Source organism: Ammospiza nelsoni, chromosome 3 (genome assembly GCF_027579445.1).
Source record: "Ammospiza nelsoni isolate bAmmNel1 chromosome 3, bAmmNel1.pri, whole genome shotgun sequence".
Taxonomy (NCBI): Eukaryota; Metazoa; Chordata; class Aves; order Passeriformes; family Passerellidae; genus Ammospiza; species Ammospiza nelsoni.
Genome location: NC_080635.1, coordinates 11,419,412 through 11,445,367, shown reverse-complemented (window position 1 = coordinate 11,445,367; position 25,956 = coordinate 11,419,412). Strand labels below are relative to the sequence as shown.

The window sequence follows — 25,956 nt, the reverse complement described above, 5'->3', positions numbered from 1 at the left end:
AAAAAACAAACATGTTTCTCTCAGATAGAGTAATTTAACTTCTGTATAATTTTTTGGTTTTTTTGTTTTTTTTTTTTTTTTTTTTTGTTTTGCTTTGTGTTCCTCCCCCCCAGCAAGATGGAATCATGGAATCTCAGTGCCACAGTACCTGTCACAGCCTGCTGGTCATCCACCATTAACTTTAAACCTTTTCCTCGCCGCACCACGCGCACTGTGTGCCACTCATTATCATTGAGGTTATAGCCAGCAAAAAGGGTTTCTGGGCCTTTGCCTGTAGGACATGCCAAACAGTCATTATGCAATCTTTAAAGCAGTTTACATGTGAACCTCACAGAGAAAGAGAGAAAACAGAGAGACTGGCTGGGCAAATGTTAAAACTCACCAAAAGTCACAGCAAACAAGAAAATTACCAAGTATAAGCAAAACATAGAGCTACTAAGTACTCTATACTACAGAACTATAAAATTAAAACACTTCTAATGTCTATTTAGCTATGTAACCACATTGTGTATGCACCAGGTTTTCATAAATAGGCACAGTCAACATGTATTTAATTATTCACTTTTCAGTCTCATACGGGCCTTTAAGAAATAGGATTAGTGAGCCAAAAGAACTTCAAGTATGCATTTACAAGAATGGATTTTTTAAATGCTCCTTTATTAAAAATAATTTGGTGGAAAATAAAAAGTGGTGTGTGTGCACGTATTATATATTTTTTTAATCTATGTCAACATGTTTGTTTATCTTTTTTATTAGGACTTATCAGAACATCACCTATTACCTGATCTAGATGACTTGCTATTATTCAGATCCAGTACCTTCTGACCTTCTGCTGTTAGCAGATCTTCAAACCATGCTTTCCTTTTTCATGTAATGGATATGTTTTTGGTTTTGGTTTTTTTTTTTTTTTTTTTTGTGAAATCTGCTATTTCCCAGCAGTACAGCAAACACTTATGCAAATTCTGTATATACCACAATGTACTTGTGACAACCGAAGTATTCACAAACCTAGGAAAAAGGATACCTTTAATGCTCAGGAAAAGATTTCTCATAAGAAAAGTATTATGGATGTTGTGCCTTGCACTGTTGACTAAGAGAGAAAGAAAAACCCTGACTTTGTACTGTCATTGATATGAATAGATGATAGACCAAGTGCTGCATTAATAGATCAAAACTCATGTGGTGACTGTCCAAAAAGCAAAGCTAATCTGCTATAAACAAATTGCATTCTTGTAAAACAGAGACCTCTCTAGCCTGTTTTACAGTTCCTTTGGCAGAATAAATGCTGCTGATAAATAAAAGTTGTCAATTAAATTCTGGACTCCTCTGTCCAAAAGAGAAACAGAGCTCTTGCAGCTGGTCCAGAGGAGGGCTACAAAGATGGTCAAGGGACGGGAGCATCTCTCTGATGAGGAAAGGATGAAGGACTGGGGCTGTTCAGCCTTGAGAAGAGATGACTGAGAGGGAACCTCATCAGTGTCCATGAGTATCTACAGGGAGGGGCCAGAGGATGGACCAGGTGCTCAGTGGTGCTGGGCAGTGGGACAAGGAACAGGCAGGAACTGAGGCTCAGGCAGTTCCACCTGAACATCAGGAAGAAGTTCCTTACTGTGCAGGTGACAGAGCACTGGAACAGGTCACTCAGGTAGGCTGTGGTTATCCCCCCTCTATGGGGATATTCAAGAATATCTGGACACACTCCTGAGCCATGGGATGCTCTGGGATGAAACTGCCTCAGCTGGGAGGTTGGATCACATACCCCACTGTGGTTCTTTCCAGCAGGACCCATCCTGTGATTCTGTATGAGAGACACGTTATAAAATAACTTTTGACCAGAAACATTGGGGTTACCCTGAGTCACACTATTACCTCCACTGTGCCTTCCAGGTGATTCTATCCCATGTGTCAGGCTTGCTCTGAAAGGGACAAGCAACTAGCTCTGAAACTCTCCCACTTTTCTCTTGGGATTCTGTTCCATCCAGCACAGGCTAACTGTGATGGGTGAGTTCTGTTAATAAAATCAAAGCCTAAAATCAAAGCCTTTCTGACTTCAGAACTACACAGAAGGAAAAGGACACTAAGATCTTGATGTAGCTGTTCAGCATATCGGACAGTTTTCATCACAGACATTTTCCATCTTCTGTCAGCAATTTTTAAATTGCTGCTGGTTTATTGCCCTGCTTTTATATGCAACCTTTGCTATTTTGGGCATGCCAAGGGATCTCCAGGAACAAAAATGCAAAGCAAAGGCAGTGAGAGTCTCATAACACTGTTTCTCTGTGTCTGTGTTGACACCAAGCTAGCAAAGGTGCCCAAGCCCAGCAGAAGCAGATGATTTGGGTCAACTACATGATTCATTCTGTTCCTTAAGTGTTTACTTTCTTTGACAAGAGAAAGACCAGTTTTGCATAAAGCTTAAGTGAATAATATTATCTTTAAATGTGCTGGTATAGATGCAGTGACTAAAACCTTAAGCAATTTATTTTAGGCACTTCAGTGGAAGCAATTCTACCTAGATTTGGAGAAAACAGATGGATTTTTTTAAAAAAGCTGAAATAACATGAGAAAAATCTTAGTGAGAGTCATTAAGCCTGCCTAGGTGCACACCATTTAATAAGATTGTAAACATATTCCTACTTATTTGTTAGTCCAAACTTTTTTTTTTTTTAATTTTTAAAGTAGTTGAACCACTTAGTCTCCATTATCTTGCTTCATATCTCTAAAAGACCTAAAAGCATATGCAATTTTAATTTGCTCTCACATTAACAACCCTCTGTAGTGCCTCTTTCGTGCAAAGGTGCCTCAGTGTATGCTATTATCAAATCCAGCTTGGGCTGCTCACATTTACAGGCAAATCTATCTATTCTATTTTAATGGCTGGGGACTTGTAAACTCTTCCTGTTGTAAAATTAAATGAGTGCTTTCCATCAGTCTATTTCCCTTGCAAGAGCACTCAGAGTAAGAAAATCAGGTCAGAACTCGGTGAAAGCTACCTGTTCCCACTGCACACAATCCAAGAGAGAATAAAGGGGACCCCTGGTGAAAGGGCTCTGAAAAGGACAAACCTTGGTGTGACACACCATGGGAGCAGTGCACTGAAAAGAGTCCAGGCCTTGGACAAACGACCCACTTGCATGGAAAAGAGACCTTTCCTTCCTGGGGCTGATCTCCAACAGAGCAAAAGGGATTTTCATTTGTCACAGAGGGTACAAGAAACTACAAAATAGCCAGGCCAGTGCCCAGGGATTGTGCATCTACCTGTCCCATCATGCTGCTTCTCTGCTAAGTAGGGCAGTTTTCCATGGAAGCTGAAGAGGGAGAAAGGAAAGGATGGATGCTCAACATCCCTGTGATGGGATGCTTCCTGGCCAAGGACAGGCTTTTCCATGTGTCTTTTCACACAGAAAAGCAGCAAATATGATTGTGAGCAGAGTATTCAGGAGAAAATTGTCTAAATGCTTAAACATAAAACCATGTAGGAATCCATTGATACCACAGGACTACCAGAACTGCAGAAGTTCTTAACTCTTCACATACTCTGTTAAATGTCATTGGTCAACCTGAAGCATAGTTCATGTTAGTACTTTCCTCACTGACTTTCAAATGTGTTGAACTAAAATTAATTTAAACATCATATTGAGATCATACAGAGTCTTTTTCTGCCCTGGTCACATTTATGGTGAATCTACTATAAATTTTTATCTACAATATCATTGGCTCTCCAGTCTTTTTCTGACTTTACACTGATCTGACTCCACTTCACTTAAATCACACCTGCAGAAAGTGCTCTTAAATGAGTGTATTTAAATAAGAATTGGCATACTTCCTTTTTTTTTTTTTTTTTTTTGTCAAGGGGCATTCTGGGATTTAAAAAAAAAAATTGTTCTGTATCTCCCACAAGAAGAAAAGCAAGAGCCCCAACAAAAAATGTGTGTGCATATATGTAAAATTTTGTTTTACATGGACTGCTACTATTTTTCCAAACTTATCTCTCTCCACTCCTATTTCCCATACTGTCCTTCCCCTGGAACTCATCTGTCTCTTTCTAGACAGGACATGGTTATTTTGCTTCACACACCCAGCCAGCACTGGCTCACTTTCTGAGTTACTGATTCTCTCAGATAGTAAAACCTTATTCATAAACCTTCTCTTTCTGAGACAAGATGCAAACTGGAAAAAAAAAATCCATTATTCCTCTTGCTTAAGTATGACATTTATTATCAACTTCTATGTTCAGCTCTTTTCCTATTTTTAAAGGCTTAAAGAACCACCAGATTTTATGCATCCTTAGAGAAAATGGAGAGTACCAAATAAAAGATGCACTGTCACTTTTATGGCTATCATGGTTTGCTCAGAGTCCGTCATGCCAGTAAAATTTCCACATCCATTTGAAAGCGGATAATTGCTTGTACAAACACCTTTTTTCAAAGCAAAATGCAGACTGTACAGTCAGTCAATACAGGTACAAATCTTAGTGGTGCAATTCATTATGAGCTAAGAGACATAAAACCCTAAATATTCCCAGGTATATATTTACTTTGGCATCCAAAGCAGAGCTTACTTTGTTGTCAGCACCTCAGCAGGAACTTAACAGCCCTTCCAAAGTTAAAGGAAAAAAGTATGAATTTCCCAAAGGAAAAAAAAAAATTAATCTCATTTACAGCACACTGAATAGTCTAAATTTTCTCAGGAAATTCCTATTCCCTTTACTACCTTGTGAGGAGCTTATTCAGCCTAACTCAAGTGCTGAAGATTTGCTGAATTCCAACAAGTCAATCAATTAACTTTAATATGCACAACTTTTCCTCTTAGAGATATCTATCCTGTGGTACTTTACTTTTTAACCAACTACTTGAACTGAATTAATGATTTTGAAAGAAGATACTAGCTCTTGCATTGTACCAAAACATGTTCAAAATGAGTTGTCTGAATTTGTTTCTCATAACGCAATCCACCACTACTACTAAGGCATATGGCGAAATGCTTGGAGCATTCAATTCTGCCATCAAAATAGATATGAAATGTAGAAAGAGGCATTATAAACAGAGACTATCAAGGGAGACTGGGTGGTTCAGTGAATGCTTTACTAAGCAGTGAAATCCAGGCAAATCACTACTATTTATTTATTAGTCAGCAAAAGAAAGATCAGTGGTTCCAGCCTGGTTTGCTGATAGAAAACAGTGCATACTACAGCTGTCAGTAACAAGACAAAAAGACATTTGGACAAAAAGACATTTGGACAAGAAGACCAAAACCTGGGACCTACTCAGTTAATAAAGTTACTTGAGGTCAGGGTTGTCAAGATTTCAGCTAAAATAATAAATATTTTAGGATTCAGCTTGCTATGTATAGACAGCTGTGTGGCTCTCAGACGTGGTGCACAACAAGAGGGCTCTGGGCCGTCTCAGTTATCCTGCTTCCAGAGGAAATTTAGCATGCCTCCAATCCAGGCTTGTGTCCCAGCCCTCAGCCAGACTCACAGTCACTGAGCAAACCTCACGAGGCATCTGCATTACCAGGCTGCAGCACAAAAGGTTCAGGAGAGATTCCTCCAGAGCAAGAGCAGAAACACAAGACATGCAGGGTGAGGCATCCTAACCTTCACTGTCCTTCCTATGGCTGGCTGCAGAAACTTTGCTGGTCTTCCAAAACACTCGTTAGCACAGCTGAGCTCAAAAAGTCAATTAATACACTGAATCAACTGTGTTTTGATGACTGTGCTGGTGTCATACCAAAATTCCCTTGGCTAAATGTGTTTCTTGCCAACAGAAAAGCTACATTGCCTGTTAAACATCAGAAATGTCTATCAGGTTATCATTTATAGCTAATTGATAGGTAAACTTGAAAAAAAATCTAATTGCAAATCAAAGAAATTGTGTCCAGTGCGTTTTCTCGCCAGCAGACTCATATGGAAAATTCCACAAGAATAGCACATTCACTGAATTGTATCAAGAAAAACATATCCATCTTGCATAGCTTGATCCAAATGCTTCAGCCCACAATAGTTTTATTATAGGCAAAATTGCTTTTGGCAATTTGGGTAATGTATTGGCAGTTAAGGATATTTTTATCCCTTTTTTTTTAACAAAATTTGACATTTCAGAAATTAAAATGAAAGAGATTGGAGCTGCTAATATCATCCATCAGCCTTCACTGCAGCTGTACAACAGATTTGCTCATATTCCTTAGAATAACAGGAATATAGTATTAAATATTTCCATCTAGGCATATCTATATTTCTCATATAGAAATGTAGAAAGCTAAACAAGATCCTTTTGAAAATCCTACTGGCTTCCCCTACATGGTCAAACTACAAACAGACTGCATTTAATGTTGACCTAGTTCACTAGCAAGGAGAAACAGCTTACACAGTGAAAAATCCACGGAAGGATATAAAAATGACCAATCCAGGAATCAAGCACCATACCCAGCTCTGAGGGCACAGAGTTTTCATTTGTCTGGTTCTTTTCTCTAAATTTGCTTCCCTGACCACGGTCTGAGTTGCCGTGCATTTTCCTCCTCCCAGCTTTGTCTTTCTTTTGGAAATGGTTTAATTGAGGGTGAAATATCACACATACTCATCCATTTATCTTCTTTTAAGCTGTGAGATATTCACTGTGACACAGCTGATGTCTAAACAGAGCCAGTGGATCCAGGTGGGAAGGCAGAACACAGGCAGAGCTATTGGACTAAATTAAATCTAAGGATTCTGCCAAGAAAGGTGCTGCTGATGAGCCACTGTCTCGTGAAAGTCTGTTCTCCACAAATAGAACCAGCACTCAATTTCAGCAAGATGGAGAAAGAAAGAAAAACATCAGAAAGCAGTAAACTTTAGAGTTGCAAGTCCCGGCCTCTAGAATTTCCTGCTAGATCAAAGGTTATGTAGAAGAGAGACATAGTCTCTCAAAAGTGTGCCTTGGTGGTCAATACTTGGGTCTATAATAATTTGAAGTGTAAAAAAAAGAGGTTGAAGTTGCAATTACAACTCTCTGTGAACTCAGAGCGCATGAGAGGATAAAAGTGATCTGGCATTATGACCCATCTAAGAGACTTCTCTCAGTACAACTTAAAACATTTGTGGCTTAATATTTGTTGCATTTTAATTTAGTTTTGTAACTCATCTATCTAAGCAAGTGAAACATAAACAGATCTAAGACGTGTAATTTTCCTTTTTCTTGGAATTAACAAAAGAAAAGTATCCTTTAAAAGCAGCTAAACCCAGAAGTCAGCTAGATCCCTGTATTTTTAATAAGAGTGCAGTTCCTCTTTCATTCTGCTCTCTGAGGATCGTGACTATCAGAAAATGTGCGAAAGGTATTAAACCTGGTATGAATCTACCCCAAGGCCCTGAACTAAAGCAAAGTCAATGAGCATGAAAAAATATGGTTGCTGCTTTGTCAGCTCACTGCTGAATGCTCTGAGACATTTTCAGAAATCACGGTGAACCTGGCAATTGACTTTGCTGTAGGTGAGGTGAGCGTGAACTTTCAATACCTGGCAGTCCTGTGCTAATTTAAAGAAAACTGGAGTGCAAGGTTATGTACTCTGTATTTACTGCAGGTAAAGAAATGTGCACTTCCAAAGACTTTGCAGCTTTAAAATCACACTATAAGGTCATATCCTGCCTTGAATCAGGCTAGATTTTTTAAAATGCACTCGAGACTTACCAATGTGAGTTGGAATTCAGCAGATTCAATTCCACAAACTACTTGTGTGGCTTTAGTAATTCTTAATTTTTTTTCACATTAACTTGACATGGCTGCAGTAATGAAAAATTCCACAGACTTTAAGCTGAATATGTTTGAGCATTTTGTCAAACTTAAAACACTTTCAATACCTTTGATTCCATTCTACCTAAGCTACTGCTGTACATTAGGAAAGCAGCAATTTCACAAGCCTTCTATCCCATTTAATAACTGATTTTTTTAAAAATATCATCCACCATAAGCTTGCATATTGCATGAAAAAGAAAATGCGAAATTTTAATCCCTTAAAAAGTCTGGAATTCTCCCATGCAGGATTTTTGAATTACGCTGAGCTTTCTAATTATGAAAGCTGGTTTCAATGGAAAATTCTTTTTAGGTCTTATTAAAAAAAAAAACTTTGCAAAACTGCTGGAGAAAAGAGTGACTAATTCATCTAGAGTTATTATTAATTTTTCTCCCCTCTATAAAAAGAATAGGATCAGAAATAATGAAAAATTATGTGGGAACTTAGGAACTCCTATGTAAAATAGTACTAAAACTAACATTGAACCCCAATTTAAAGCAATATTAAAAATTCAATTTTTAAAAAAGCAAATATTCATTATTCAGATGTTACTTTAATGGCAGGCAGAATCTCTAATATTCATTATTTCTGTATAAATTCAGAGTTTTATCAATACTACTGATTTGTGAGATGTGGCTTAAAGTAGGGGAAAACAGCAATGCTAATACAAATTGAAGTTAAGTTTCTCCTTTCCTGAGAAGGGTTGATTTTTACTTCAGCAGACTCATTATTCTGGTCTTGACTACCAAACCAAAAGACCCAAACCTTAAAAAGCACAGAGACAGAAAGACATACTTCTTGTCATGGATTTCTAGGAGCAGGAAGAACATTCCACTAAGTTTTCAAAATAATGGACTGTGCTACGCCTGACAATCTCCATTTCCTTAGACAGCATCTCTACAAGTTACTGCTCAAATAAGGTGCCCTGAGCTTCCAGGGGAATTTTCCTGCCTCCTCTGAGCCCAAGAGATCTGGAAGATTGGAAGAAGGATTTCACAGTAAGATGGCTATCTGAATAACTTTTATAATGTGGACCTTAATCCATGTCATTCAGCTGATAAAAAAAATAAGACTGAGAGCCAAATGTGCTCCAGGCAACAGATGCATCAAGCAGATCTCCAAGAACCCTTAGGAGCCTGAAGAACCTGTGCTACTTCTTTCCACTTACACCAGTGAAGTAAAAATAACCTAACTTACAGCAATCTTTGTAGAAAAAGTAGGCACACCTTTGATTATTTCATTTTTTTTTCACTGAGAGAATTGGAATATTTGTTGTATATTGGCTAGATTACAAGTGACAGCAGGAAAAAAAAAAAGAAGCAACAGCTTTGCCACATTAGCCTTTCTGACATTGATATTGACTGTGCCCATTTATATCAAAACCATGGCTGTCAAAACTCATTACATTTTAAAATATAAGAAAGCACAACTTAAGTATGCTTATCCATAATTTACCTTTTTATAGAAAAAATTATCTTTATGTTTAGCTAAATTAACATAACAGAAAAAAAACCCATTTAGATATTTTCCTTTACCGTTATATCTTGCACAATGTTCTTAAGAATAAGCAGATTGGAAACTAACTGGCATAGAAAGGAAGAGAATTTGGACTGTGACTTTATTTTAAGAATAGGCTCCTCTTAATTCACAGGTGTCTTCATCCCAAAAACAGTGGTTATAAAATAGTTACAACTAAATCTCACACTCATATCCTTTTTTTTTTTTTTTGTAATTTAAATGCTGAATTATAACATTTTGCCTAATTAAGAATAATGATAATAATGTTTAAAGGTTTATTATTATTGATTGTTTAACTGTTTTAAAACATTTTTATAATCATTATGGATCAAAAAGAACAATTTCTTGACACTGCTTATTCTTGGATACTTCTAGGCAGACATGAGTCAAGGAAGGAGGACTAAAATAGACATTTCAGATTGTTTTCAGAAATCACAAATGGATGAATACAAAGGTTGATCCCTACTCTATGATCAGCCTCCACTGAATTTGATGGGTATACTCTTGCATGCCTGAGTAGAAAAGCATAGCTTTAGTACATGGAATTGTTTCTAACATTGAGAGAATCTCTCCAGTGCTCTTGTGCCATTTATCATCTCTTTCGGGCCGTGCTCAGCATCAGCAAGTGACAATTTTTTATGTAACAAAACAAGTAAGCTTCTTGACAGAAGTGCCTACTTGCACTTTCTTAAGGTGTGCCTTGTATCTTGATTTATGGCAATTTTAGGGAATCAAGAATCCGTGTTGCTGACTTTCAGGGGCAGTGCTGCTCTTATTCACAGCCAATTAGCTCCTCAGCTGGGTTCCTAAGGCCTTGTATCATGTCAGTGGTGGTGGCAGCTGTCTCCTGCTAGCTGGAGATGCCAAAAAGCTTCTTCCCTCCAGAGCAAACGTTGTGGTCCTTGACTCCCAGGAGACAGCACACTTGTTTTCAAGCTGCTGAAATGTTACACAGCAAAAACTGCAGAGACAGTTCAAAGTATACCAGCAACCACAACAAAAGTTCAGCAGGCAATTTTCTCCAATATTCAACAGTGGTTCTTAAATTTTGGTAAAACTGTAACTCCTTCAATGGCAGCGAGCATGGTTGCTATTTTTCACTTCTGATCCAATCTCCACAAGTCATATATAAACAGTTCATGGCATGTAAGTGAAAGATGGAATTGTTGACTTACCTATTTGAGCTTTCTTTTCCAGACAGATTTTACTACTACTGAGAAATGCCTTAATGTGAAGAGTCAGAGAGGAACTGTTAACTAATGATATTTTATTTCTACATACATGAACTTCACTCCCTGGAGGAAAATCTCATAGAATGTAAAATGAATGAGAAATAATACCAAAGAATTAATATAAGCTACATGAACCACAGCTCCCTTTTTCCTTTAATTGATTTTTCTCATTCCATGTCTTGGTCTTCATCTTGTGTCTTGTTGCTTCAAGACTGCCTAGACAAGTAACTGCTGAAGAATTCCTTGCAGACTTCCCAAAGGGGACTGCATCTCACAAAGCCAACTTCATCTCGATGTCTCAGCTCAACAGAGCAACATCTCCTTTGAAGTGACTTGTCTGATGGATTGAGGCCTAGAAATCAGCTGGAAGGGAGCATAAGTTAACCTCTTGACATGTCATCCAAAAAAGTAATGTGCTTGGATGGAAATTTCAACAGCTACCTGAATATAATTCATTAAAGTTATTGTCAAGAAGAGATAATAAGGAAGCAGTTATGTGGTTCCAGTAATAAGCTACAGAGTGCTTAAAATGTTATGATAGATGTTTCATGCATTTTAATAGACATAAATGCAAAATGTGCTAGATACAGAGTAAGTGCTTTTAATATAAGTAACTGCTCATCAGTGACATGAACTGGGTAGATGTTTTTAATGTTATCAGGTCTTCAAAAAAAGCACATTGAGAAATGAATTACTGTTCTTATAACATTAATGAAGAATAATGTTGTAGCTGAGGGCTTGCTAGGCTCCTTCGTCAAGACTGAACTTACGAAATGCTGCCTTGCTGCAGAGGAGTGAAGCAAGGATAAATGAGGCGCCTTTCTGAAACAGCCAGGGAGCCATTAGTAAAACTATTACATACTTACACAAAGGATTTTTGCAGGTACAGTAAAGGAGGGGCCAACAAAACGCCACAGATGACTCAGAAACCAGATTCTGTGAACTTGTATTTGTGCAAATTGGTGGACAACTCAATTTCTGTGCTACACATGAAAAGGACAAAAGCTCCATGCCCATGTGCTGGTCTCTACTGTCTATAACCAGATTTCCCTGATCTTAGTGCTGAAGGAGTAAGATAATTCCTTACCAGGGATTTATTCCAGACTTCCAGCAGAACAAATATAGAAATGCATCAAAATAATTTTGATTTATGCAAGATTTTAGTTTGGCACCCTTTTCATTTTTTCTCTCTTTGATTGAAGAAGAGGGAGCCATACATTTCCTAAGCAGCTTGGCTCTCCTCATCAGACAAAGCTGAGAAATAGGATCAAATCTGACTCTCACTGAAATTAGTTGCACTTTTTTTGATCATTTAGAAGTAGTATCTATTAATATGAGAGGGACAGACAGAAACTTGGCAATTCCCCTCAACATATGCCAGACCTGCTGCAATGCTCACTGGCTGTGCTAGGGAGAACCAGACACCCCATTCCAATTTCACTTTCTTGGACTCTGTTTCCCCTTTCCCCGCAAAATGCATGTCCATCCTATTAAAAAAATAATCACAAACACTTATTCTATGATGAGTTCCTTACAAGTGTATATCAGGACAGAATGACAGCTTTGAGCGTGTGTTGTGCTGATCAGAAAAGCAGTATCCACTGCAGAGAGATGGCAATTTGGCTGGTTTTCCTTGAAAAGTTCTTGAGATAACACAGCACCACTGAATTACTATGGCTTTGTTTTTGGAAAAAAACCTATTCACTAACTTAATAGATTTAAATGCTTTCTGAACTAAGCTATTGATGATTTTAATATCTTTTAACACAGATTTTTTTGGAATAAAATAACCAACTAATTTTCCATTCCCTGAAAATAAGTCTTCAGACTGTAGTATTAAAATAGAAAGACTGGAGTATTTCTCCATAGAATTTAAATTTATAAGCACTTCTAAATGTTTTCTGCAAACATATTAATAAATATTCCTCTCAAGAGCATTATATCTTAGAAACAATGTCCTAAGAAACAAAATCAGAAAAAGGAAAAAAAAGGTGTTTTTACATGAAGTCTGATGGTATTTTTAATCTGTTTATAAATTTAGAAACACCATCAACTCATTATTTTTTCTTAATACTGAATGCCAGCAATGAATTTCTTTTTTAAGGAGCTACAGACCAAAATTTCTGGCCAGAAAGTTGTTATTACTAACTAAAAAAAAAATAAATTCACAATGCCTAGTGAATATAAAAGAGTCATCTTAATTAATGGCTTACCCTAATTTGACTTGATTTGTCAGTTAATCAAGAAGGTTTTTTGAGAAATTGTTGAAATATTGGCTTGTGTCATCTGCTGCCATCTGTGCCTTAACACTCTAATTTTCATGGAATCTGATTGCAAAGTTTAGAATGACTGTATACAACCCAGTTGATGATAGATTTATAATTTTTTTCAGCCCAATGTTTCTCTGAGTCTGTGATTACTTTCACTAGCAATTTCCTGTTGCTCTCAATACAGGGTATAAACTAGTGATGAAATAATTAGGGAAAGAAGTTGCAAATTAAGCTGGGAAATGGCACATAAGACCAGCTAGTTCAGCACTGTGCCTTCAAGAGCAGCACAGAAAAGCAGAACTGCTCTGCAGTAATCACTACTCTAATACAGTCACAGCTTCCAGTAATGGCCATGGTTGGGATTTCTGGAGCTGCAGAAACTGCTTTATCTCAGAAAGCCCTTGATGTATTTCTATTTCATTTAAAAAAATCATTTCTATTTCATTTAAAAAAATCCTGCTGCTTCTTATGGCTGTATAATCATATATTTATAAAAATGCATTCATATTCTCTCAGGTATTTGTTCTTTTCCTAGCATGTCTAGCTGCCCCGTGTAGGAAAGCTAATCCATACTTGTAATCCTCCCTGTTTTCCCCATTTAAGTTAATCATGAGGAATGGGAACTGAACACACATGGAGTGCTCAGGAAGGGGATAAACCATGACTGCATAACAGTACAATGCTGCTTTCTCTTCTGGTCTTACCCCCTCTGCCCACAGCTCCTCCCATCCACTGGGATTCCTGGTCACTTTGAGCACTGAACTGTTTTATGAGAGCTATTTACAATGGCTGCACAATTTCCTCAGCTCAGCGCCACCACACTCCATTTCTGAGCTGGCATAATTAAGGTGACTTTTTTCTAGCATGAATCACCTCGTGTGTATTGCTGTTTAATTCCACCTACCACTTAACCAGTCATTCAGCATTTTGGAGCCCCTCAGAAAATTCCTCAAGCATGGCATTTCATTTGATTTTCTTAAATAATCCCCTTGCATTTGCAAATAATATCATCTCAGGGCTCATCTTCAGTCACTCATGAATATGACAGGAGAGATTCCTGTGAGAACAGGTAGGAGCAGAGCTTCACTGTGCAATGACTGCCATGGCAGCCCAGTTCACCAATATGAGTGACATTACATTAGCTTTTATATATTCTTCTCCAGAAGAAAATATTATTCAATTCCTTTGCTATTACTGATTAGAACAGGATTCCTTATTATCCCTGCAAGATTTGTCTGTAACACCCACTTTCTGTCATGGAAAAAAAATTGTGAGGATAATTTAAATCACCAGACCTGAAATATGATTAAGCCATCTTGCTTCTCAAAAGCTAAAGGAAGAAAACATAAAAGTAAAATAAGAGAAATTTAGAACCTGCTATACATGAAAAACTTACTTTCAAGTGCTTCTTCCCATTAAAATATTTAAGAGGCCTAGTCTACTTCTTCTGAAAAATCCTTTTATGAAAGATTTGCCAGGACCGGTATGAGCTAGACACACATAGCTCCCTTGCATATAAATCAGGATTGATTAATTCAAGACAGCCTATTCTTACAGATCCAGCACATCCTGGAGGCCGCTTTGTCCCTGTTGGTAACATGAGAGGCTCCACGCTTGCAGCAATCTCTGCTTTCCTACCCTCCAAGAGTCCCCTTGTCATGTTGAGTGTTTTAGAGGATCTCCTGCTCCCCGTTCAGAGATCAGAGGGAACAACTCCAGCCCAATTCAGGCTGTTCCCCTGGGCTTTGCTTGTGGAACTTTGGCAGCATTCCAGAGCTCAGAGCCCACTGGTACATAACCACACTGTGGCCCTGACTCACACAGCCTCGTATACCCACCAAACTGACAGCTATCTACATCTAGGATAGCAAAAATTAAAGTATACGCTGAAATATCACCAATGGAAAGTCTATTCTCAGCAATCTTAAAGGAGTTTCTGAAAAAAAATCAAGTAGGAGTGCTAAAATAGTCTTTACCTGAATGTTAAACTAATGATTTTTCACCACCAGTTAGGGCAACTAATTTTCAAATTTACACAAATAGCTTTCTGTTTAAGCTTTTACTGTTGCCATTGCAGAGCACACCACTGTGCCTTGAGAAAGCCACAGTTATGTTATTATTGTAATGTAAATGTTTGATTAGTGAGGACCCTGTAAAACCAGGTTTATCTTTAAAGTACCACGAGTAGAATGTGTGATTTAAAAAGACAAAAGCAATATGGATGAAGAGGTGAAAAGACAGGAAAGAAGCATGCACACAAAAAACCATCTGTTTTCTAGTAAGAGAACTTGAAATAATATTTTACTGACAGCCTGCCAGGAGACTAATGACAATTTGCTCCTCTGTTAGCTAAGGAAGAACAAACATAGATAAAATTTTATATGGAACAAGTAGAATGCAGCACATAAATAAATTTTATTGCTGCCCTTCATGTAGGCTGAAAGCACTGATGGACCAAAGCCCTCAGTCCCCAGCAGCCAACCCTGAAAGCTTTGTCAGGGAGTAAGGAAATATCATCATAGACTCTTAAATGGTCAGCCAGGATATATAAAGGCTTTATTTTCAATTTTATAAAGGTTTGAGCTTTTTTGCTGTTAATGTGATTGTCTCCCATGCACCAGCTAAGCAGATTCAGGCAAGGGCTTCACCACTGGCTTTGAAAAATTGTATGTGCAAGACTTTTTAAGATTTCTTCATAATAAGCTAGTTGATTCAAGTTTTCTTATTCTCTTTATTAGTTCAAGATTTCTTAGCAACTACAACTGGATAAAAATGGAAGCTTTTTAGATAACTTGAGCATTTCCCGGCAAAATTCCTGTGCTAACTAAAACATAGGCTTGAGATGAGAAATCAGTATATCTTAAGACTATTTTCTCAGTCACTCACTGAGAGAACTCATTCTTGAAAGCCCAATGTGACTTCATTATTTCATTCTCAGAGCTCTCCCTCAAGCCAAATTATATCAATGTTAAATTTCCCAAAAAGCCATAAAATAAAATTTATTTCAGACCTTTATTACCTTATATGAACGGCCCAAAAGCACAGCATCCCCTCAGTTGGCACCTCCTAATACATATCCACTTTGTGAGGTTCAATGGCTTTTCCTCATGATGAAACTCCCTAAAATTTCCTAGGTTCAACATCCAGCTTGTTTGATAAACCTAATAATTGTGATGTACATAACGGAAGGTGCACACATTTACTCAGAAACCTTTTCCAGCATTTCCCTTCAGCTATCTGAAATATCAATTCCTTAATTGATATAGATTAAGCATTCCACAGCTCAAGAAGTGATCTTTCTTCCTTTCTGTACATAACACGTACTTTTCCAGGATGTTGTTGCTTAGATGTAGGCCAGATGAATTCATTTTGGGTCAGCAGAAATCTGTGTTGCTGAAAAAAGCAATGCACTCTTTCTACTGGAGGTTGCTTTTCTACTGTCCCTGCAACATCCTGCCTCCCCCTCTTCCTGTTTTATTTTACAACAGGTGTCAGAAAACTGCAGCAAGTCAAAATTAGCAATTTTGTTAATGGATCACTTTAGTCAAATTCATCACATAGACACTTGAATCTTATGTGCTGGCAGAAAAGCAATGCAAGAGGAGGACCAGCAGACATGAAGACAGAAGAACACAATTTTTAAAGCAAATGGGAGGGTTTTTTTTTAGAGATAGATGAAATTCTGCAACACAAAAACCAAAGAATGATTTGCAATCTTTTGAAAAAGGACCAGAAGTGGCCCTGCTGGTTTCACTTTACTCTCCTACCATTCAAGAATCAGCCACTCAGCCACTACTTTTGTCCAGAGCAGGTGGGCAAGCAGACTGCAGGAAGAGGTGGATGGCTTTGCAATCTCTGCCCCAGTGAGCCAATTAATGTGTTGGGCTCACAGGGTATAACCTGTGCAGAACCACTTCTTTCCACTCTATATTTAACAGAGAAAGAGAAATTACAGGCATCTCTCACAAGTGGCTGCTGTGGGTGTACAGAATAAATTATGTGCTATCCCTTAATGACTTCAGCCCATACAGGCAAGCTCTTTTGCTTCCAAACCTGAGCTCTCTTCCCAAGCTGAGATGCTTTCAACCTTTGCTGCAAACACAGAGACTGGAACAAGACAGGATGGTCTCTGCAGCTTCTGGACTGAGGGCTGCAGTGAGAGTCTCTGAGTAAAGCAGCAGTTTTCCCATTTTTGCCATGCTATCTATTAGCAACTAGGAGACTGTAATCAGAATTTGACTGAATAGGACCAGGTATGTTTTCATTTTTGTTGCCTAGCAGCAGATCCTGTTTTTCAGGAAATTATATGAAAAGAGGCCTTTAAACTGTTATTGCTGAATGAGTAGGAATCCAATGACTTCCTGTTCTAAATCTGCAAAGTATAGGCAAAGTTTTAAAAGAATTATTTATAATTATTTCAAACTTTGTGCTGCAAATAGAGGGAAGTTCTTGACTGAACTTGCAGAGAAAGCACCCTGCTGATTTGCTGCATGTCCTCTATGGTAAAACTCTTTTACATGTTTTTGCCAGGCTGTCAGCCACACTTAATGAGGGAAAGATCAAAACTCATGCAATTCATAAGCACTCTGCAAGAAAACAGGCCAAATACAAAATCTTACATTTTGGGTGGAGCTACAAAATTGAATCATTTTAATGATTTTCTACTGCCAACAACAGAAAAAAAAAAATTGCAAGTAATATATTTCAATAATTCTTTTTTACCATAGTAGGAAGTTAATACATGGAAATGTATTAATGATTTGCTTATCACAGAAGATTTAGGAATGTCCCTAAGAGCAGCTGAAGATGTGAAATAAACAAGATTTTTTTTCATTGGAAGATTTTGTAATAAAATGCAGTTTTACAGGCAGTAGTTCAAAAAGATGTATAGCCTTGATGTAAGATTTTCTGCTGCTTAAAATTCATGTGCACATTGAGAATACAATGCAATTGAACACCATTGCTGGTTCTTTAATAGATACAATTCTCTTCTTATTTACCAATAATCTGACAAAGCTCCTTGTCATACCCTGGATTTGTAGGATACTTTGACAAGAAAGAAATGCTTCAGTAACAGATGTTTCCAAATAAAATAACTTAATCATCTGTAATGTGCACATCTGCAGAATAGGAAATTTTAAAAGGATGAGCATACAAAACAAGGAAAAAGAGATTAAGGGCTACAGAGAAGAGCAGAGAATTGAAATGCCATGAGAAAATAAAATGAGAGGAACAATAAATTATATGGAGAATGGATGAATAACTAGATAGACACAAGAACGAGGGGTGCATGTAAATACAACCACTGAAGGAGCACTTTGCTGGAAAAACAAACTGAAAACTTTCCAAGCCCAGGAAACTCTTCCTAATTTACAGAGGTAGATAACAAACTTGCAAACCTGGTTCACTCATTCCCTGGGGAATTGTGTACACATTTACTACCATGGGACTCTCTGCTCCCTGACATCCTGCAGTTCATAATCATTGCTCCTGACAGTCCTGCATTTGAGCATAACTGAGCTCAGTGCCACTGCTCTGAATTATTGCCTACAGAAGCAAACCTGTGTACTAGAAAACTGACCTAAATCTCCCCTGCACTGTGTGCCACAAGCTGAGCAACCATTCACAGCACCATTCAAAAATGTGCCCTGTATTTTTTCATACTGAACAAAAGTATCAGACTGGGAAATGAGAGCCAGCTATTTACCAATTAACATTATTAGTGGCATAATGTATCAATTAATAAAAAAAACCCCATCAATCCTACTTGGCTAACTCATACAAAAATATACAAAATTTATTTCCAGAAATGATAGCAGTAAAATAATAGTAATAAAGCACTCACAGCCCAAAAGATGAAATAATGTGTAAGACTGCAGATGTCTGTGACAAAAACATATTGAATATTAAAAACAGCAGCCTTTATAGCTACCTGGATTTTTACAGATACTAATATTTTGGAATCATTAAAACTGGAAAAAAACAAAACAAAACAAAAAAATCACAAAAAAACAAAACAAAAAAAAAAACCAAAAAAAACCCCAGAAATTTAATTTAAGTCAAGATTGTAGCCTTTAAAGTTAAGACAGTGAAAAACATGAAAATTTTGAAAAACTATGAAAATATGAAAATCACATCTCTTTTTTGTTCACAAGTCATTCAGAAACTGTTACTGAACTGCAATGGAAATTTTATTGGGATGAAGTTTGTCTCTAAGAAATACTAGGGAAAAATCCCATTCAGTTCAACAGGATTCACAGCTATTAGTAATTTATGCTTGACAGTTTGCAATGAAAGGGTAACAATTCCTTCCTTCATTGAAAGGAAGAAATATTTTGGGGATTTTATATATATTTTTATATAATTTATTCTTAGGCAATTTTTAAGGATCAGTTTATCAATTCTGTGTATAATGTAGACGACTTCTACAGCTGTTAACTTATTTTTCTATTTTTAGAATGATTAATGCCAAAAAATACTGTTACATTCATATTATTTAAAACAACAGAATTCACTGCAGTCTTATTTTTAAATGAGGTCCTCACCCCTATGAGCACTAATAAGGAAACCACAGCAGCTATTTCTGTTCCTCAAATAAGTTTTTCCCTTTCTCCTGGTGTCAGCCCCAGCACTGACCTACATGTACCTGCAATTTAAAAGGACCATTTAATTCACTGCCTAACAGACAATTTAATTTCACAAACTTGTAGCTCTGAAGAACACAATGAAGTTGTTTAAGGATGTACAAACCCAGCATTTCAGTAATGGCATTTTCTGACTGACATGAGGCAGAATTTCCAGTGATGTATGATTTTATGGGCATACCAATCTTCTAAACCAGCACAAAATATTTAGCATGCCACGCATTGTTAATGAAACACAAGTTCAGTAGTGATCTGATATCTCATGAACACTTTAAATTTTTTTTAAAACATTCTGTCCTCCAAACAAGGAAGACTCCAAAATGCCATCTGTTCTGCAAGACAGGACATCAGCTAAAGGTGAAGGGATGACCAAGCGTAGAAAAAGTTGCTGCCATTATCTTGGCTCTGTCAGGCAACACTTATCCATTTGATCTGCAGTGAGCAGAAGACAGGCTTCAGGAGAAAGTGAGAGGAAGAAGAGGTGCAGTATTTTAATCCCTGGGTTTACAGCTCACAGCAGGAGAAGGTGCTTACATTCACATTTTCCTTTTTCTTCTCTCAAGCTTGTTGATGTTCAGCTTAAGTTTTTGGATTTTTCTTTTTTAATTGTCTCTCCAAATTCAAACCAGATGCCTTCATCCTGACCTTACCTCTACTACCAGGCTACTTATAACACATAACTCTCAGTCCCAACACTGAGGTTAATTAACAGGACTAATTCCTAAGTAACAGAAATAGGAAATGGAAAAAAAAGTTTTTCAAACTTGAAAACCAGATTTACTATCAATCTAAAATGAGGATTGCTACATATCCAGCTCTCAGCAGAAAGAAGAGAGGCACTCAACTATCACAGTGTTTAGCAACTCAATACTCCAGTTCTGGATGCTGTTGCTTTGAAACAAAGTGTGTCCCACTAAACCCCATTATATTTTCTAATAAGCATTTTTAAGGACTGCTTGGAGCAATAATTCTCCATAATCTAAAAATCAGGATATAGAAATTGCTCATTAAACATCTGGTTGCTGAAAATCTCCAGTGCAGACAAGAAAGCATTGTGGTACTTACCATACTGAAAGCTCACAAAACCCTGCTGAGCACACACAAGCACCACAGGGAGATGGAACTAATCACCCAAGTTCATTTCTAGCAACAAAACCACTATAAACAAACTGTAAAGAAAAATAACTTATGAGTATTTTATACCAAGGATATTATGTAGAGAGGTTATGTTGCTTCTGAATGAGACCAAGAATTTATAAGTGTTAATCCAATCCAGCAGATACATTGCTTGTCTTTGCAGTCCTCTAATTGGAGGCTTATTTGTGTTTGCAGATTCTCTTTTGATCCAAATCTTGCTTAAAAATGAAACCTAGAAACCATCTAATTTACCTTTGACACATCATTTAATCCAAAAGAGATTAAAAAATTAAAACACCTGTTATATTGTGGCTTCATTTCTGGGTGGTTTCCTTATGTTAGTAACTATTTTCAGATGGATTTTCTGATTTTATTAAGGAAGTTAAGAAAAAAAAACAATATTGCTTTTCCTAGGAAAAAAAAAGGTATTTACCAAAGGCAGACACTCTCATTACAGTTCTGCCCAAAAATCTGCTTATTCTACACTTGTTTTATTTTAATTGAGATTTCATTAATAGAAAACAATAGTGTCCCATGGCAGACCAAGAAAATGCTTCTGAGATTTTTCATTATTTTATACATTTTAGCAAGTGAGAATTTTTTATTTTCTTATTATTTTCTTTTTAATCTGAGGACAATATCTTTATACCTTGGTGATTACAAGCATTTCCTTTATTGTATTGAAGTCTCAACAGGTTAAATTAAACACTTGCCTCAGGAAATTTTTCTGCTTTTTAATACAAATGCTATATTTTTGTCCTGTAAAAATTATTATTAAAAAATCTATTAGAAAATGACACATTAAGAATAAGTTCAGATCCTTGTTTTTCTTTATGGGTTATAAAACTATTAAGGAATGTTATGTTAATATATTTTAACTCTTACCAACTACAAATTAAACCTGTGCAGTTTGTTGTTTAGCTTTTTTTTTTTTTTTTCTATTTTCATAAAGCCAGTCCTCTGGCCTGCAAAACCTGTTAGGAAGGGAAACAGAAAAACAACCCAAAACTCAAATCTACCATACTTACTATCAATAATTTTGTTGACACCATTCAGGAATTCCATAGACTCAAAATAAAATCACAGTCCTTTTTCTCCTTTCAGAATATAGCCTCTTAATCCAAATAATATCAGAGAAGTTAAAATTTAGTCCATTCATCTGGCAAATGTTTCCCTCTGTTTCATAAACATGCATATCACAGAGAAAAATTGTTCAATTCAAGGATTTTTAACATAATTAGAGTGTAAAAAATCATCATAGAAATATGGTCATTCTTAGACTTAAATAATGCCCTTATTGCAATGTATCACATTTCCATAAATCAAAGATTTCGCAAAACCAAATTGCACTATAACCAGCTGGTAAATACAGGTAATTGTCTAGGGGGATTGTAAAATAGAAATTTTTGTAGTAAAAACTGTTATGTTCCAACAATCTAACGACAAGTTGAAGGCAAAATGTCAGGAAAATTAGAATGAAGGCATGGGGGGGGAAAGTGTAACAGCTTATCACAAATGCTGGTTAAAAAATTCTACGGATACTGTAAATATAAAATAGCCTCTCTAGAATAACACAGTGCTACAGGCACCATTTCCTCTAGGCTTGTTTACAACCTGTAGGATGCTTCCTTTTTAATATTCTAGGTAATGTTATATCCTGTGGGAAGGACAAAAAACAAGTGCTAAAGTATATGATGACTTTTTACACAATGATAATTAATAATCACATTTCATTAATAAATTATCAAATGCTTGCAAGCTCTCCACAATCTCTGTCATTCTAGTTTGCATATTTTACAATGGTGGAATAACATTTTAAAAAGTTTGAATAGGCACTTACTGGAATTACAGTTAATCCTGATACAGTCTAGATGGGGAAGAATAGATGAAAAATGAAAATTTATCCTTCAAGGTAATAGCTGCAGACATCCAATAAAATCACAGTCCACCCTTCCGGGGACAGACACATGCAAATATGGCCACTCCATGTCATCAGTCTTTACGTGGTGTTATAACCCAGATATACTGCGAGAAGTCTTTACCAATAGAAACGACAAATAGGGTAAAAAATGGCCAATTTCAAACAAAGCTACATGGTGACAAAAATCTAAGTGAAAAAGTCAGGATTAAAAGTCAAAGATGCTTAACTGAGGCAGGCTGCAACTTTCTCCCCATCTGTGAAAGAACAGGTAATTTGTCTCAGTGCAATTAGAAAGTGCTCCGTCACAATGGGTCATAGAGCAGGCCAGGCCACAATCAGACACCTTGGACAACTTGTGGATAGTATAACCTCAAAGGCTCGTCTTCACAAGCTAGGGATTGACACACAGAGCTCATCACCCAGGCCAGAAACAAGGGCCTGTGGGTTTGCATGTCCTTAATGTCTAAACCTTAGATATGAACAGTGACTACTTTAAAGTTATATTGATACAGAGAAAAAAACCCACGTGTTTATAAACACTTATTAGAGAAGGAAGAGAATCCTTTTCTATTTTAAGATTATTTTCTTGCCTGACTAAAAAAAACCAAATAAATAAAAAAGAGAAAGGAAAAATAAAAGGGGGTGTTGGAGGAAGAAACAATATTATTAGGACATGGATTTATTTACTTTTCATTGACTTTCATAAACTATAGAAGTAGGCAGAGGGTGGCGTTTTTTGTTTTGTACATAAAGTGATTAACCTGATTTGTGCATGACCTTCTCCTGAGCTACCTATATTCATTATTAAACAAAAAAAAAAAAGAAAACCAAACCCCAAACCCTACACCACACTACTTGGTTTGCTACTCCTGGTTTAACACCTTTGAGGAACATGTATACCATCAAACCTAGATTTTGTTTCCATATAGCTGAGTTTGTCATGTGTCGTCAACCGCATCAGAAAAGTGGTTGCAAACAGCCCAGGAGCAGCACCTGCACACCCCCTTTACAGAAAGCTCTCAGAGCCTCCCACCCTGGCCTCCCTGCAGGAGGGGACAGGCAGGGAAGGGTCATCACAGCTCCCTTTGCTCCTCCTCCCTCCTCACCCCTAAACACCAGGGCAGCGTTTCTGTGAGCGACCCTTGGACGAAGTGGAGGATCAGGTGGTTATTTTCTTACTCTTCACTCCCCACTGGTGCTTTCTAAATCTGTGACTAAAGCAAAAAGACTCACTTAATTACTTTTAAAAATAGGAATGAATATTTTTTATTCCCTGAATGGGAATAGCTGTATGGGATGGGCATTTTCCTCCTGTCCTGACTTGGACTTACGCCTCTTAAGCACGGCAGAAGCTTCTTATGCCACTCTGCCACTTAAGCACTTTTATTTCTTTACTTACTGTTTTTTTTTAAACTACACAGAGTCATAACCTGACATTTTGACCATCATATTTTAAACAAGGAAACAAATTTTTCTTTGTTTTTTTTTTTCTTTCTGTAAAAGGGCTTGTGCCTCCTGTGTTCACAAGGCTGTTTGCTGAGGGCCGCAGTCTTTGGGCATTGAAGGGTTGTGTTATCGTTCGATACTACAAAAATAGCACTACAGAATTGTTTAAAAAAGAGGAGATGGATTTAATACAGATTTGACACCTAAAAAAAGGAGAACAAGAAATCAATCAGTGGGAATATCTAACTGCAACATTTTCAGTGTTAAAACCAGAAAGTCTTCAATATATTTGCATGTCATAGATTAATTGGCGGAGGTAAAACTGAGCTGACCTATATATATGTTGTTTCTTCTTGCACATTGAAATTGTGAAATTACTATTGTGAAGAAATTGTGGAGGGAGACCAATTTTCCACAATCAAAAAAACCAATTTAACCAAAAATTACCACTGATTAACTTGTCCTCTTTTTTTAGAATACACAACAGTACAAAAATATTGTGATGGGTAATGTTAAGACTAAATAAAGAATACAAAAACACAAAAGAAAACAAAAATAAATTGTAATAATGGCTGTGTATTTGTGTACATATGCAAATGCCAAATTGATATGTGCTTATATATCATCTCAGTTTACTTTTAATGTTAAAACAGGCTGTTTCATAAATGTTTGCAAGCAAAAAGAAAAAAAATGTAAAGAAAATGTTAATTTCTTGGAGGGAAGAGGTTGTTACCTAGGTTGACCGTTAGCTTAACTCGTCCTGCATCCAGCTCTAACCGAAGGGTATCTGCAGATTCCCTGGAAGTCGTGGCCATTAAAATGCCATAAGCTCTCTGGGACCTGAACCTTAAAGAAACATCTTCGGCCTCTGTGTGCATCACAACAGGAAGCTGGATTTTCATAAACATACTTCCATCATAGCTTAAAATTGTTGCCTCTGGAAACACAAAAGAAAGAAACCAGTTGTTAAAGAATTATGCTCTGTCTAATGAAACTCCTTAAAGGTAAGATGGTAAATGCATATTCAGTCAGCGTGACACAAAATATCTACATATTACTTTTCATTATTATTACTGGGAGACACAAGGAAAGTCAAGTTTGCTGTTTTTGTTAGGATTTGTTTTGGTTTTAAGTGGCATATCTTGATGCTTTTTAAACAAACAAAATTGTTCTTTAATGACCCTGCCAGTCACATGTGCACCTTCAACAAGATCAGTAAAATCACCTGGAAGGCAATGCTTGAAAGACCAGGCCTGTACTGCTCAAAATAGGTCAAATCAGCTAAAGATATTCAATTAACCTTAACAGCATAACAAAAGTCCATGCCTGACTGTCATTCTCCTAGATAATCACCTTAGAATGCTTCATGTATAAAACCATTAGCATTGCTACAACCATGGGTTGCAATTGTCATACAGTGAGCAAAAATCCTCATAAAAGGCATGACTGCCCCCAGCACGGTTTGGATGGGGCACAGGTTGTTCCACGACTACAAAAAGCATGGTTTGAACTCAAAAATGCTTATATGAACACTACGACAGCCTCAGCAAGAGGATTGAGACTGGAATAGGCATATTGAGGGTAGCATCTTAAAACCCCCAAGACAAGGGAAGAACTGTCACTTTGAGACATTCCAGGAAACCCTCCTGGCCAGAGGCTCTGGCACCGAGCAGTCACAGTCTGTTAGACCCCAGAGCAACCAGTCACAAGCTTTCATTTTCCAGCTTCCAGGCTGGTAACGAGAAAGGTAGCAAAGAGACTGCATTTCTGCTCACAGGGAGGCACTGCAGTTCCTAGAAAGCAAAAGGAAACATTCCTGAAATGTATTAGTTAAGTCCTTTTTGGCAGGACAGTCAAAAATTGTGGCAAAGAACACCTATGGGAAGCTTCTCTATGCTTCAATTTGCTTCGTTGTAATGGAGGCACTTATCTAAAAGTTTATTGTGGTGTCAGTATGCAATAATATTTTCAATGACTAATACTACTGATGCTATGTTAAAGTAAATATCACAACTGTG

At 37.0% G+C, this 25,956-nt stretch overlaps 1 protein-coding gene across 14 annotated transcripts in view; it reads right to left on the bottom strand.

Annotated features, from left to right (window-relative positions):
- The window catches only part of NRXN1 (neurexin 1), a 682,260-nt gene that overhangs the window by 366,280 nt on the left and 290,024 nt on the right, over window positions 1-25,956 (bottom strand). For 8 of the 14 annotated variants that reach the window (XM_059468828.1, XM_059468830.1, XM_059468835.1 and 5 more), the window contains 3 exons: window positions 24,672-24,875; window positions 22,412-22,438; window positions 149-271 (listed from right to left, as the gene is read on the bottom strand). In XM_059468828.1, coding sequence (XP_059324811.1) covers window positions 149-271; window positions 22,412-22,438; window positions 24,672-24,875 — 354 coding nt within the window. The remainder of the gene's footprint in view (window positions 1-148; window positions 272-22,411; window positions 22,439-24,671; window positions 24,876-25,956) is intronic. The other 6 variants (XM_059468833.1, XM_059468838.1, XM_059468839.1 and 3 more) reach the window with 1 other exon arrangement.